General features: G+C 35.0%; 1 protein-coding gene across 6 annotated transcripts in view; it reads left to right on the top strand.

The window, feature by feature from the left end:
• LOC136840052 (zinc finger protein OZF-like) overlaps positions 1-15215 on the top strand; it is a 52067-nt gene extending 36852 nt beyond the window's left edge. For 2 of the 6 annotated variants that reach the window (XR_010853518.1, XR_010853517.1), the window contains exons 2-3: positions 274-339; positions 6698-6835. Coding sequence is in view for 2 of the 6 variants with exons in the window: in XM_067106371.1 (XP_066962472.1) it covers positions 8897-10228 (1332 nt within the window). In the remaining 4 variants the exon portion in view is untranslated. Of the gene's footprint in view, positions 1-273; positions 340-3085; positions 6155-6697; positions 6836-8856 lie in introns of those variants that run through there. The other 4 variants (XM_067106371.1, XM_067106372.1, XR_010853516.1 and 1 more) reach the window with 3 other exon arrangements.
• Positions 15216-16390: the final 1175 nt, after the last annotated feature.

The following is a 16390-nucleotide window of genomic DNA, read 5'->3' as shown; positions in this document are numbered from 1 at the left end:
TGCACTACACTTTTAAGATATATAATATATAACTAAACTTTTTTTTTTCAATTAAGTACTGATATATCTGTCCTAGTTGTAAACATGAAATACTTTATATACACTACTGTATACTCCACTATTTTTGTCAATGTTTATCATTATATTTTCTGGTAAAATAGATTTACAATTTTGGTGTAGATTTACTGAGATTGTTTGTACATATTATCAAACACATAGTTCCACAGGCAGACTCTTTGAGCTTTAGCTAAGACAATTTCACTTTCTTTCCAGAATTTGCAGTTGACAAAAGTTGGAGCCAGTGTGTAGAAAGAAGATTACCCTAAAGGGAGGCAAAAGGTATGCTATCACAATCCTTTAAATTAATTACCTTATTTTCTACAAGAATGGATAGTTTACTCATATTATTGACATGTTTCTTATAATAAACTCAGCAATAAAGTTAGTACTGGTGTTATTAGAATTGTTACGGCACTGAAACACAGTAATCCCTCAATTATTGGGACTGATAGATCCAAGGGGTTATGGATATTTGGGAAGTGCAAACAGCATATTTTAGCCAGTGCCAGCAACCCTAAAAATCCCAGCCTACCCTTGGCTAACCTATGCAAAGATACACGGAGGAAAATAAAACTTACAAAACCCATAGAAAAGAGGACATTATAACACTGCAGTTTAAAATACAGTAAGTGTAAAGAAAGCACCTTTTAAAGGCAAGACCCAAAAATACAGCACTAAAGATCTTTGTCATGATAGCTTACATTTCCAGACGGGTCAAACAGCGAAGATGCTTTGGTAGGAATATTGCTATAAATGAGGAGAGGCAGACAGAAATACATCTCACAAAACAATGGTGGAGGAAGGTGGACTAATTAGGAAGGCAAATTTAGAACGTGAGGAGAGAACTGCATCCGAACGAAAATAAAATCCAAAAGTACCTTTTACACATGAAGAGTAGAAAGCCAGTTGAGATACTCAAATAGGACCTTCAAAAGATAAAGATAATGGAAAGATAATGCTTCTAGACTCTCTAGATCGATTCATTTATTAATCTAGTGAATGGCCATGAAAACTGTAGCTACCTGGCCATGAAAACTGTAGCTGCCTTAGAAAAAATTATTATCTTATGAATTTATCTCATTGCTGAATGCAATTTATAGTGGTTGATCTCCTAACTAATATTTTTTTCCTGACCTTATCTTTGTAGTTTTAATGCTGGCCAAATTGAACAACTTATTTACTCTTTAACATTTTTCATAGATGACTGAGCTTGTCTTTAGCTTGCACAATTTCTCATAGGTTTGTTTCCTTACACCCTACGATATCAAGATTGTCCACGACCGCTTGATCTCTAGGGGTAAGACCTACGGTAATTTTACCACATGGCAGGTCGCCATTAGCATAAACAAAAAAGGCATAACGGACAAACCTGAGCTCCAGCGGAGCATAAGGCACATTAGTTTGCATTGTGCTAAAGTTTAGACTGTGTTTCAACCACATTCTAAGTCACATGTCTAATATCCCTTTCCTTCCACCAACTCCCCTTGCCATTAATAAGCCATTCAGCATATATTTTGTACTGAGTGAGTTTGCCTGGCTAAGCAGAAGTATTTTCCCTCCATAATATGCAGTTTTATTCACACTTGCAGTTTTGTGAGATTAGCTGCATGTCCCCCTTGACACAAAAATTGCAGGTAATGGTTTAGTACTAGTAATGGAAAACTGTTGCATATACCAAAAAAAAAAAAACCTTTGTTTGATTTGATTAGAGTTCCTTTATTTCGTTCAGAAGTCACTGTCTCACTTGTGTGTACTGTACAGTATTGTCCACTTTACATTCGGAAATTAATTTCGACATGTTGAAAAATGTAGTTCTTAACATCCCAAAAATTCTGTGCTGTATTGATAGAATTTATTTTTGAAAGCACTCTTGGTATTGGCAACTGGAGATAAAAAATCCTTTATATTTTTTATCTTGTTTTAAAGTTGACTATATTTAATTGTATGTGGCCCCTTCAGTCACCATTCTTAAAGAGAACAGTTCTAATATGCTAAATTCCCAAATATAGTTTAATAAGATTCTCTTTTCTTGTTACTATGAGAGATAGGATTACATATGATAATAATCTAGAAATTTTTAAAATTTTAGGATATACTGTACTGTAAATGTCTGAAGAGCATTTTTTAAAGTTATATTTTCAGTAAAGATCCCCCTTTTATATATGATATGGAGAGTTAAACAAGTTAGTGAGCTTGATTTTTAGTGTCATCATTGCTCCTTTGTGGGAGGGAATGGAAATTTTAAAAATAAAGATTCCTACAGGAGTTATCCTTCTCCACTCTTGCAAAAAAGTGTCATCAGCCACCCTAATTTATTGCTGAGTGTGGTAATAAGGTAGAGATGATCAAGGAAGTATGGAATTTTACATGTTCAGTGGGAAGTTGTGAACCCTTTGGGCTAAGCTATGTTGGCTGTACTACTACAGACTAGAAGACATTTACGGTACCACAAAAATCAAGGTGACTATCTTCCAGCTTTTTACGAGAGGGTTACACTTGAGAGATTAAGGTAAAACTTAGAAAAGGGATTGAAATGTCTACAGTGAACAGAGATATAACTGTCTTACTGTATATGAAGCTGTCTCATTATCCCAGCAAAAGCCAACATTTTATCTTCAACAAATATGGGTAGCAGAAACCACCAAAAAAAAAAAAAAAAAAGAACAAGGAGACAATGTTAAATGTGTACGAAAAAGGGGTAAATAATAATAGATACTGGAAACATTCATTTGTGGCATGTGCCTGTTAGTCAAGGATGGGAAAAGAGGGTGTTTGTGAAAGACAGAAACATGCCTAGTCAGTTTCACTAAGGCCTGTTTTCCAATCAGTAATCATGGTCTAGATTTGGTGTTACTTTTATCCATTGTACTTGATGACAATGGTAGAGTGAACTAGTGAAACAATTCTGTGAGTTTGTAAAGTATTAAGTGATTTTATAGATAATGTGCTTAGTGACAGGTATTTGTCCTTCCTCAGGTGAAAGAGAAGTCATAAGTTAAAAAGGGGTAACTTTGAAATGTTCCAGGTACATTGGCAAGACAAAATCAACAAGCAGACAACCATTTGAGTGAATTGAAGAGCAAAGGTGGAGATAAAGAAGGGCTTCCCCTCTTAGTGATGGATTTATCGTCTTGTGCCTCGTGTGGGAAAATATCCAAAAATGTTTTTAACCTTCCCAGGACTGAAAACCTTACTAGTTCATGCCAAGAATGCGGAGAGAAACCTCCAAATAAAGAAAGTATTTGTCAGACAAATGCAGAACTAACAAGTACTATGAGTCCTGAAATTCTAAAGGAATCCCCAAGCAAAGTATGCACAGTTCAAGGTAAAGGAAAGTCCCCATGCACAGTAAATGTAGCGAAGACTGACTCATCAGATCAAAATAAACGTTTCGCATGTGATACATGTGGTAAAAAGTTTAAAGTTAAGGGACAACTCATCATGCATTTTGTAGTTCATACTGGGGAAAAGAATTATGAATGTCGTATTTGTAAAAAAAGGTATGCCTACAAAAGTTCCTTGACTGATCATGTCAAGGTCCATTGTGCAAGCACAGTACAAAAATTTCCATGTGATGGGTGCCAGAAAATATTCTTGCATAAGACACATCTTTTGAAACATAAACGTCGATCCTGCAGTGGTAATAAGCAAATAAGAAAAAAGGTGAAGAAGGGAGAAGAAACTTATTATAATCACGGAGTGCCTTTGCCATCTGGTGAAAAAGGTTACTTGTGCCTAATTTGCGGAAAGCAGTATGTTAATAGATATAACTTAAGGGATCACATCAGAGTTCATACAAGAGAAAGTGTTTATAAATGTGAGTATTGTGGCAAAGAATTCCAGAGAAAAAGTCATCTTACTATTCATACAACTATACATACTGGTGACAAGAAGTACCTTTGCAGTGTGTGTGGGAAACAGTTTTCTCAGAAGAGTCACCTTCGTGCTCACATGAGGAGTCACACAGGTGAGAAAAAATTTGCCTGCGGAGAGTGCGGCAAATCATTTGGTATTAAAGCTGAGGTTCGGAGACACATGATAAAGCATACAGGAGATGATAGAGACAGATATTTATGCGAGATCTGTGGGAAACAGGTGGTTGATAAATATTTTTTTATTAAACATCAGGACTCCCACAAAAAAGGAAGGAAACGTAGGAAAAAAGGTGGCAAAAACATTTCTGGAAATGAACGTGTGAAATGTGACATTTGTGAGATATTCACCGAAAGAAAATTGTTTGCTGAACATTACAAACATCACCAAAAGCAAGATACTCTTGAGCCTTGTTCTTTATTAATAGTAAAGCCAAAAACTGAAATTTTATCTGATGAACTGATTGCTGAAGGTAAAGAATTGACACCTTTTAATGGCTCGACAGGTAGTACAGACTGCATGAAGAATGAAGTCCATTATAATGAAGGTAAAGAAGACTCATTTCTTGACACCTCTTATCATATTAAGGAGGAAGAGGATGAAATGATTTAATATTTTTTTTCAGATTTAAAAAAAAATGGAGTGATAAAGTACCGACCAAAGAAGTTGCAGTATTGACACTGCAATATGCAGAAGGTGGTAGTATTTATCTTTGCATGCTAAAGTTAAATAGAAGAGAAGGAAAAGCAGTATACATTACAGTGATGTTTGTAGTTTCATCAAGAAAGTATAGACTGAACAAGGCAGTAACTTAAGGCTTATGTAACAGTGAAATTTGTGTTGTTGGTAGAAATAAACAATCAAGTGTCTCAAAGAGGGCAACATCTTTATTTTGCTTTATTCAACATTGGTGGGTAATTTTCCACTCAGTACACTGTTTTGTCTAAGGCCAACTATGCTTTCATGATGGCCAGTCTCTAATAATGACTGAAAACAAAAGAGGTAAAGTAATTCGACCATCTTTATCAGCAACTGTGAATGATGTAAAGTACTGTACATATTCTGTAGCACCTTTAACACTTATGTTATTAAGTACTGTACATGTACTGTATGATTCTTTTGTTGAACTGTTTAACTAAATCAAGTAAAGAGTTTAAGTCACTTCTAACAAGTTTGTATTGGTATCCATTGTCAAGATTGTTTTGGAGATTACTAGTTAAATGTAAAAGTATACCACAAGTACTTTACTATTTCTTGTAAACATTTTGGCTGTCAGGATGTATGTATTGTACATGTGTTCTAGATACAGTACTTAAAAAAGATCAGCTTTTGGCAACCTTAGAGCGTTGGAGGCATGGATATATAATTATTAATTGCTCAGTTCAGCTATTTATACAGTCTTTTTGTTTGTGGAACAGACTGTTTAGCATTAATTCCAATCATATGGGAAAGTATGTCTTAAAATAAAAAAATTATAAAATGATCTTAGTTAAAGAGAGAGTGCCTTGACTCTTCAACAGACAGGAATTTTTTTTGTGTCCCTATAACACAAAAGTAGGCAGAATATCACTAGAACACTGCCTAGCTCCAAAAACCACTGTGCAGTATCTCGTTATATCCCTAGATTAGGCTAATGGTCCTCAGTCATCTCAAAAGAGAGGTAAAATAGACATACAGTGGCAGATTGAGAGAAGGAAGATTTCAGCTTTGCTAACTAGAAATGAGAATGAGTTATTTCTGTTAATTTGTTTTTCAGAGTACAGGTATTTTAATTCTTTGGGAAATCTGAAAACTGTTTGCTTCATGGTAACTTTCAAAAAAGTTCTCTTAGCTTGAATGGCAGTGATTAAACAATGTCACCATGTGTATAATCAGTATCTTAATCATGATATGCCTATGTGCATGAATCATCACAACAATTGAAGAGTCACACAGATTTTTAAATTTTTCATGGGATGGAAAAGACTGACATTTGTGACAGAGTCCAATTCAATATCTTGAGACAAAGGGCAGCATTAATTTCAGGTATCTTCATAACATTGCAGTCATATTTTATTGTATTTCATTTAGCACAAAATTTTTAGCCACGCAGTGTGTGCAGCTATGGTACTGAAGTAATGTACATATTGATTTACTGAGGTCTTCATTGTTATCACATGGTGGTAAGAAGTTTGAAAACTCACTGACATTAGACTTTCATATGATAAAAACCTCTTCTAGAACTAGGTTCAGTACTTAACCTGCAATACAGTAAATGTGGGAGACATAAATTTTTACAATTCCTTTGTGCAGACCTAATCAGAACAAATGCACCTGAGATAAGCCACTCAGTGTTTGTCTTTAAATGACAAATTTTATTACCAGTGTCTTAACAAAATAGATAAGTCCATTAATACTGGACTGGGCTTCACAAGGATTAAAGACTGTTCAGGAAGTGGCAACGAAGTTAGTTTATCTCATTTGGCTGAAACCTCTTTAAAGTTGCTTTTACGATTTTATTTTCATCCTTGAATGGAACCATGAGAATTTTTTCAGAGCAATCTGGACTTACATCCAATCTTAACTTAGTAGTCACTTGAGGGACTTGTGAGCAGTCGTGAGGGTAAAATAAAGGAGCTAGCTGTCTAAATAGTCTTTGGAAAGTGGGAATAAATTAGTCAAATGTTTGTGTGTGTGAGATTTTTAGTAATACAGTACAGGCTACTTGATAAGTGTATCATAGCTAATATGTTTAGTTATACTGTAGTTGTTTGTCCTTCCTCAGGTAAAAACGAAAGCATAAATTAAAGATGGACCACTTTCCAATGCTGAGGACACGTTCCACAACATGATCTACTTCTAGATGTCCATTTAAGCAGATTGTAGGTCGGAAGTAGAAGATTAAGGAAAAGTCTCCCCAGTTAGTGATGGATTCTTTGTCTTGTGGCTCATGTGAAAGAATATCTGCAGATCTTTCAGACTCCCCAGAGACGCTGAACATTGCTAGTTTATGCCAGGAATGTGGAAGGAAACCTCCGAGCAAAGTGAGCATTGTTCACACAAAAGAGAAATTTCTGCATGAAGTGAGCCTTGTTCAAGGTGATGAGAAATTCCCAAGGAAATTTGATGTGGTTCAAAGTAAGGATAAGTCATCAAGTACAGCAAGCTTAGCTCAGACTGAATCATTAGACAATGATAAACGTTTTGCATGTGATACATGCGGTAAGAAATTCAGTGAAAAATACAACCTTGTTGTACATTTTAGGATTCATACTGGGGAAAAAGACTATGCTTGTAACGTATGTGGAAAGAAGTTTCGCCATAAAAACACACTGAAATGTCACTTACGAGTCCACACAGGGGAGAAAAATTATGAATGTCACATTTGCAAAAAGAAATTCACTTATAAAAGTGGCCTAAGAGATCATTTGAGTCTCCATACTGCAAGTACTGGACAAAAATTTCCTTGTGAGATATGCCAAAAGGTATTCATAACTAAGAGATATCTTGTCAGACACAAACGTCGTAATGCATGCAGTGTTGAAGACAGATTAAGCAACTGTAGAAAGAAGGTTGATTGGAAAGAAACATTTGCTAAGTGTGTAATGCCTGTGCCCTCTGGAAGAAAAGGGTACATTATGTCTGATTTGTGGCAAGCAATATCTTCAGAGAAGTTGTATGAGAAATCACATACGGTTTCATACCAGAGAAAATGTGTATAAATGTGAGTATTGTGGCAAAGAGTTCCAGGAAAAAAAGTATCTCAGAATTCATACCACTATTCATACTGGTGACAGGCAACACCTCTGTACTGTTTGTGGGAAAAGGTATTCTCAGAACAGTCACCTTCGGGCTCATATGAGAAATCACACAGGTGAGAAAAAATTTCTCTGTGGAGAATGTGGTGAATCATTTGGTCTAAAAGCTGAGTTGAGGAGACACATGTTAAAGCATACAGGAGATGATGGAGATATATGCTTGTGTGAGATATGTGGAAAACAGTATGTTGATAAGTACTCGTTTGCTAGACACAAGAAAAGTCACAAAGTTGAACGGAAATGCTCGAGAAGTGAGGGAGGCTGTAATAAGGTTTTAGAAAATGACCTCGTGAAATGTGATATTTGTGAGACATTTACCGAAAAAAGATTGCTAGCTGAGCATCACAAACATCACTCAAAACAAGAACTTAAGCCCTGTACTTTGAGAATTGTAAAATCAGAAATTATATCAGGAGACTTGATTCCGAATGATAAAGGATTAACTTTTAATAATTTGACAGATAGTACTGATTATATTAAGACTGAAGCCCAGTACAGTGATGATGAGAATTTGATTTTTGAAAATTCATACCAAGTTAAAGTGGAAGAGGAGGATGAGCTAGGCTAATATTTCCATCCGTGCCATTTCGAAAATTAAGTGATGCTCACTGCATCATCAAAGATGATGCAATGAGCAGAAATGACATGTACTGACATCTGTTTCTCTGCATTTTCCTCTGTATGGATTACAACCATAATCTGGCTCTCTCTCTCAGTGTTACATAGTAAATAAGTGGTCTGCCATTTACAGTACATAGTCTTTAGGTGTGTCCATTTAGCTAATAACTGGACCCTATTATGAAATACCTTTGTATTTTTTGGGGGGAATATGTAGTACATTTTCATTATCCAATATATCAGTTATTTTAGCATAGACAAAATCTGAATCATGAATAGGGGTCTTTATATAGTACTTATTATAAGGTATAAGAAATACTGTACTGTATTAGTTTCCTAAGTGGCCTGGTGGTATATTGTACTGTACACCAATATGGTTCATTTCCTATCATGAAGTATAGTTCATTTGTTATGCCTTATGATGATTACTTTCAGGATGCTGTAATGTGATAAAGCTAATGTAAAGTATCCGAGAAACAGTGAAATGATAGTATTTATCCTTCCTCAGGTTAAATCTTGGTGTAGTGGAACTCAAATGCAGTTGTAAGATGAGTGATACAGACTTTGAAGAAAAAGCAGCTCTTCAGACAAAGAGGGACAGCATTTCATGCTCTGTGTGCCAAAAACTGTCGAGTGAAGATCATATGGAATCTGTTGATGTTTTAGACTCTATGGACTCAGCATGTGAGGAGTGTGGGAGGAAGCCTATGAGTAAAATTACCGTCACTCAACCCAAGTCACGTGATGTGGAGAAATTCATATGTGACACGTGTGGTAAGCATTTTACTAGGAAAGATAACTTGGTCATTCATTTTAAAGTCCATACAGGAGAAAAAGATTATGCATGTGAAGTTTGTGGGAAGAAGTTTGCTCATAAATCAACTTTAACAGTTCATTACAGACTCCATACTGGTGAAAAGAATTATGGATGTGAAATATGTGGTAGGAAATTTACACACAAAAGTAATCTCACTTCTCATATCAAAACACATGCAAATAATAAACATGAGCATAATGGACATTATGTTTGTGAAGACTGCGGACAAGTTTTTCATCATCATATTGGTCTTTACGGCCACAGGAGACTCCATGGGAAAGGAAAAAGGAGCTATGTGAAAGTAGATGTTGATAAATATATCGAGACCCAATCCCATTCTGAAGGAGTGATTTTCATGTGTACTCTCTGCAATAAGACATTTGTAAAACAATTGGTTATAAGGAGGCATTTACGATACATACATTTTCAGGGTAGGCGCTATGTGTGTGAATACTGTGGCAAGACATTTAAAGAGAATCAGCACCTCATCATTCATACCACAATTCACACGGGTGATCGGAAATTTGCTTGTGGGGACTGCGGTCAAAGGTTTTCCCAGAAGAGCCACCTGCGTGTGCATGCTAAACTTCACACAGGTGAAAAGGATTTTGTCTGTGAAGAATGTGGCAAAAGATTTACCACCAAAAGTGAAAAGAGGTATCATGTAATGACACATACCGGGGAAAAGAATTTTGCCTGTGAAGACTGTGGGAGGCGGTTCACGAAGAAAAGCTCCCTTGGCTGGCATTACAAAACTCATACACACAGAAATACCAGGCAAGTTCGGAGTAATGTCCACAGTGAAATGACTGGTGAAACTGAATTCCTGAGTTGTAATTTATGCCAAGAAAAGTTCACCGATCCGATTGCATTACTTGATCATAGTGCGTGCCATGAAGCAAAGGACCTGAATGTTCCCAGTTCTTTTATGGAAAGTAGCTTGGGTGATGTTATTAAAAATACCATAACAGAAGCTCAGAAAATTGAAAACGTCATTAATGAAATGCTCCCATCAACAGCTTTGACTGATGAAACTTGTTTTGTAAAAATAGAAGAGTTGTGAAGAGGCTACATATGGAGGCAATGATGTTAATTCTAGTAATGAAGTGTATATCAGAGGGTCACGAGAGAGAAAAGGAAGATGGAAAGAGTGATGATTTTACATCCAAACAGATTTACTGCAGTAGGAGAAAATAGATAGTACAGGTAAACCTGTAATAAGATGAATTAAGACATTATGTATGCTGTTGATAAAAATGATTGTTATGACCATTCAGCCTGGTTCTTGTATGTGTACACATAATGAATGAATAACCCTTGACATCATTTCAGTAGGTAGCCACAGGGATATGATACTGCTTGCCGTCTTTCTATGTAAAAAAGTGACCTCTTTCCTCAATGATTTCAAAGTCCAATATTTTCACTACATATGTTCTGTAATCATGAAAAACTAAATGGGAACCCTTCATTTTTATTTTATGATAATCTTACAATTCCAGCAAGCCCTTTCTTCATTAACAAGCGTATTTTTTTCCTGCTTAATAGTGACCAACAGATTTGTGCAATGACCACTTTCTTGCCAGTTTACTCACGGAAGTTTTAAAAACACTAGATACAATCACCTTTTGTAGAGTACTATCTATTGCTTGATCGGAGAAATTCCTCATCCCCCATAATTACGGATTAGTTCTCAGTAACCTACAGTTTTAATAAAATAACTGATTTGTGATATTTAAGGAGATAGAGGATTGGTTTGGTGATCAAAATTACCTTTTTCTCCCTAGGAACAAGTTGTTCAATTGTAGGGGTACTGATTACAACACGTGGTTCATTTGAAAACTTTAAATTTACTAAACCATAAGCTTAATGAAGAAACCAGAAAATGTTTGTTTTATATAGAATCTCTAGTGAAGTCTGTTATCTATGTACGCCAACTTTAAATGAAAATTGTAACATTCTCTCTACAAACAGTGCAACAAGAAAGGACAATTGCATTTGTTGTAATACGTTTATTTCATGAAATTGTGTCATTTTATTTTTCATGAATGCAATGTTGTATACAATGTTTTCATATGAAACTTACTAAATTTTTAATGACCAATAACATTCTAATTCAGTATCAAGAAGCATGATACTTGGGACATGTTTTCAGAGCCCAGGGTTAAAGATGTTAATTTGTAATTGCCTTCAGATATCAATTATGGGGTTTCTTGAGCCTCAGCTTACAAAAGCAATTCATCGAAATTTGACCAGAAATCTATATTTTAGTTCTGTGTAAGACCAATTAATGTACTGTATAGTATTTTGTAAATGGTGTTTACAGTCAAATTCTTCATTTCTTCATGTTTTTCTTTTCAAGATAACGACAGAGGGATGTTACAGTATTGGCTGTCTTTTCAGGGTTTCAAGTGGCTCTTTTTTTATTTTTTTTTCTCCAAGTTGTCATTTCTTCTGGTATGAAAGACATGTCGCTCATATTTGTGTGCTTTGATAATTTTTAGTATTTTCAGTAAATCATTTTCATATAAGTGAGTTGAAAAGCTAGTTTTGTAAGAGAATGACCATCAATGCAATTTTTTTTAAACTGATACTGTAGTTTTCCATGCATTAATTTTTTATTTCATTATGTTATGGCTATGTTAGAGAGACTCCCAGTAGCAATTTTGTATACGCTGCTCTTTACTGCCTTTTACAAAATTAAATATTTTTCATTAGAAAAAGTTGGGGGATGATTTCTGATGGGAATCATTATTCTTCTTAAATACTTTTACAGTACTGGGTATAGAACAGTTTTTGCAATGAGTACATGTGAAACATACAAATCTGCTGAACCACAAGTATAAGGAAGAAAATGAGTCTGACAACATTGCCAAAACTAAATTGTTTCCAAAACTTGGCATTTGCTGTTGCTTGAAGTTTGGACATTCATAAAATGTGTTTAATTGTTAACGTTCACCTGCATTCTCTGCATACAGGAATTGTATCGTGTGGGTTATTCATTGAATATCAACAACAAACATGTGACCAATTTGAAGGTGTGAAAGAATTACTTCAAAATGGCATGCCTTGTTTTGAAGAAGGCCATAATTTAATGATGGGTTTGATCTTTTTTAAATTCATTGTTATGAGATGGAGTTTTCCTTAAAATATGACATTTTTTTAAACAATGGGGCTGTACATATGTTAAATAGTCACGGATAACAATGGTTGTTTTTAATCTGGTCACAGAAATTGCCACTTCGGCCATTTTATTAGCATCTTCATTTCATTTCATACTGTCATGGGTCGGGATGCAGCATATTTCAGCGTTTATACTATGTACAGTAGTTTGTGTAGTGAGCCTCATTTGTTGTTTGTGGAAATTTTTATGACAGTGATGTTGAAAGGATTCTGTAGCACTTTTCTAGTTGTTGAGTGCCAACATCAAAGACGGTACTCATATGAGGGGCAGCTTCTTCCCTCTCATCCTTACTGTTATTACCTTTTCTTAGGCTTGTTACCTCATGAGCCACTATGATTGGTTCTGTAATTGTTTCATCTGCTTCAGAGGTTTTAAAGTAAGCTTTTTGTATTTGCGTTAAGAGGTCTTACCTAATGGCTTTTCATCTATAGTACTTCCATTATTTGTACAGTAAGGTACAGTACTTAATTTTGGTAGTTTCTTCATTACAGAGAGAAGTTTTTCAGAAAAAACCAAGTTTTCAGAGCTAAGAATTTCTCCCATTTGGCTTTGATTCATTAGACAAGAGGTCTTGCAATTTAATGGAACAAACAATAAGTGAGCTTTGAGATAGTATTATTTAATCTCACTTTTACTCTCATAATGATTTTTAATATTGCAGTGGGTATTTCAGCCTACTTGAGAAAGTGAAAATTCAGTCTGTCAGATACTATGTCCACATCAATCATACCAAGACTATAATGAGTATGTTCTCAGTATCTATATTATTCAGCATCACTTCTGGTGAGATTTCATTTATGGCAAACTGTAGAGGGGACATTCAAGTTACTGTTTAGTCTTCCTAAGAAAAATCTCGTCTTACAGAAATGGATTCCATTGAACTACTAAAAATTTGAGAGCATATCTTTCATAAAAGGATCCTGAAAGCCATCAAAAGTATCATGAATTTCTTAGAGAAGGGACTTCTTTATATCTGAGGAATTTTATTTAACAGCCAGACATCGTACAAACAGGAAATTTGTATGCATAGCTGATGATTCTTTTTCTTCCCTCATTTTTTGGGCTTTTAATTTTTGTGATGAGTAATTATTACACCTCTTGAAAGCAATAGCACAGGGGCTGACACTCATTTAACAGTTTTATTCACTATCAATGATGTCCTGTAAATGGAAGACATCAAACTTGTTTTCATCTAGTACAAGACAATGAAGAGTGAAACAGTCTTCAAGAAGATATTCTAAAGCTGAATGGGGTCTGGACTCCCCAACTTCCTTTGTTATGACTTTTGTGATGCCATAAAGTTTCCCACCAAGAACCAAGAGTGAATTCCATAACTGTCAGTTTAGGAAAATAATGTGATGTTTTTCTAGTCTGGCTGTGTTTCCAATTTTACCTATATGTACTTATAGATTGATTGAGAATTATGTAAATAAATTAAGGCTAGACTTTGTTTCCAGTGGAAACTTTGCAAAGCTTGCTCTTTGCCTATCTACTTATTGAGGAAGTTGGTAGTGATATGAGTGGAGTCATACAATTTTACAGTGGTCTGCCATTTTAGAAAGTCTCCTGTCTTTTAATTTGTACTTGTATCTTGGGAACTTTAATGAAATTCCATAACTGGATTTTTGTCTTTAACTGCTGATGAGTATTAAACAGATAGATAGGTGAAATCACTTATGACAGCATTCTTCTTATGCTCAGAGATGTATTATCTTATTTCTGTTTTTCAGCCCTGTTTCTCTTGGAAATATTGTATGGACAAATACAAAAGTTTAAAGAAAAGTTTGGATGGCTCTTTTCGTGCTACTCTGACTCTGTGACGTGTGAACCACTGTAATGTAAATGGTTGGGAAGAAAGCCCCCAGGACCTTAGTTTTTGGAGACAGAAGGTTACAGAGGGCTTTGGTGTTGCTGAGGAGAGGTGGAGGTGATGTGAGGAGGTGAGATGCATTAGACACTGTAAGTTGCACACACCATGACCAGTAATGCTCGACATTACTGCTGTTGTTGTAACAGGATGAAAACTAATTTATTTACATATTTAAGACATAAATTGTGAAGAATCAACCTTTACTGCTAAGCCTTTTTAAATGGCTCATTCTCTTGCAGTGTAGTTTCCAAAGTTTACTGGTTAATGTAGAAGGGTCGTTTTAAAAGAATTAAACAGTATTTGGTACTATTAATGTACAGCAATTTAAATGTAACAAAAATTCAAGCAAAATGAACTGTTTTCTAATGTTCTTGTTGGTTGTTACAGTTGTGTTACAAATTGTGTTATAATGCATTTGAATGCATTTGTATTTTGCCCTAGAAGTATGTAGTTATCACATACTGCATTTCATAAGGCATCTCTCTTCCTATTTTGTAAATACAGTAGTCCACTGCTGGTGTATCTTGGATCTTATACAGTATCAGTAAAGTCTACCCATAGCTGCCAGCACAAGATTAATCAGAGAAGTAGTGAGACAAACACTTAAATTCTTAGGTGTCTCAGTAAAAATACAGCTGTCGTCTGGAGGTCCAGTACCTTTTACTGGAAGGCAATACCATTGCTAACAGATCACCAGCACTAATGGAAAAACGTAACACTTCTTTTTTATTGTTAGATACCGAGAAACATTAAATGACTGTTCCTTCCTTCAATACCTCTTATGTAAAACAATATTTCCTTTGTGTTTTCACTGAATACAGTATTGATTTTCTTTACTTTCTGTGCAGAAAAAAGGATAATTTAATTCCTGAGATGATATACAGTACTGTATAACATTTTAACTCAAAGAACGTTTTCCTATAGTGTAGAGTTGAAGATGTTAACTAATTTCTCTGTTGTTCCTACTCTTGTATGGTATTAATAAAAAATTTAAAGGCATATATTTTTTTTTTTTTTACCCTTCAATATGTATTCAGTAATTATGCCTGAACTTTTTTTGAGATAATGAAGAGGTGGATGACAGAATTCAAAGATTCATGGCAGGAATGATTGTATTACAAATAAAACTGGGGAAAGGTGTGGTGCATAACAGCTAGAAAATAGACCGAGATGGTCTGGACATGTGAAGAAAATGTGTGAAGAACAACTAATCAGATAGCAGTACATAATAAATACATTTGAAAGTAGCAAGGCAAATATCAGCAAGGAGACTGAGAATCATGAAAGGAGGTCATAGAAGAAGGCTTAGACTATATGAGATTTCAGGCAGAAATAGAAAAAAAAATTGTGCATAAAACACAGGAGAGGTGACAAAAAGACTTTCTTTTCCTTCTAAATGTGTGAATGGAAAATTTGAAAAAATATGAATGATTTTTTTGTGATGTAATGAAATGATTATTGAATTTTCTTTCCTATTGTATTGTGTGAGGTTGATGATGTAATAAATGAATGAATTTTCTTTCCTATTGTATTGTGAATACAATAAGAATGTGGGGGAGGGGGAGGGGTTGACAAATTATGAAAAGATTCATTCTAAATGTAAAGGTCAAAACATAAACAAATATATTGCATTATGTCAAGAATCCAATCTGAGGGGGAATCAATTACAGAAGAATTGAGGATACAGAGATCATCGATATTATACAGTTTTCTTCAGTTCAGAGACCGAGATGGGCAAAACAAGCCCAGTCCTTCTCGGAAACTTCTTTAATGATATTATCCCCTTAAGGGAGATCGGATCCTCCCCTTGCAAAGAGGCAGATTAAATGACCCTTAAAACACTGAACAGATAGTTTGAAACACAAGTATCCAGAGAATTAAACTCACTGCAGTTGAATGTGATTTAAAATGGTAAAACTGGTTGACACTCATGTTTACAAAATTGTTAATACAGCACCTTTATGTTTTATATGCTTCTGTGGAGTGCCAGAAAAAAAAATCTTAATTCGGAATAAACTGAGTTTCTTAGGGTGTTAATAGTAATTAAAAAAATTCCATTTTAAAGTAAGGTCATGGAATGGACTAGAGACTCGGTAGAAAGCATTCCTCCATGAAGTCATACCATGCAAGCATCAAGAGCTAATTTAAGAGAGTTCCCCCAATAAATTATCGTT

This window comes from Macrobrachium rosenbergii, chromosome 7 (genome assembly GCF_040412425.1).
Source record: "Macrobrachium rosenbergii isolate ZJJX-2024 chromosome 7, ASM4041242v1, whole genome shotgun sequence".
Lineage (NCBI taxonomy): Eukaryota > Metazoa > Arthropoda > Malacostraca > Decapoda > Palaemonidae > Macrobrachium > Macrobrachium rosenbergii.
This window is presented reverse-complemented; position numbering and strand designations above follow the sequence as displayed.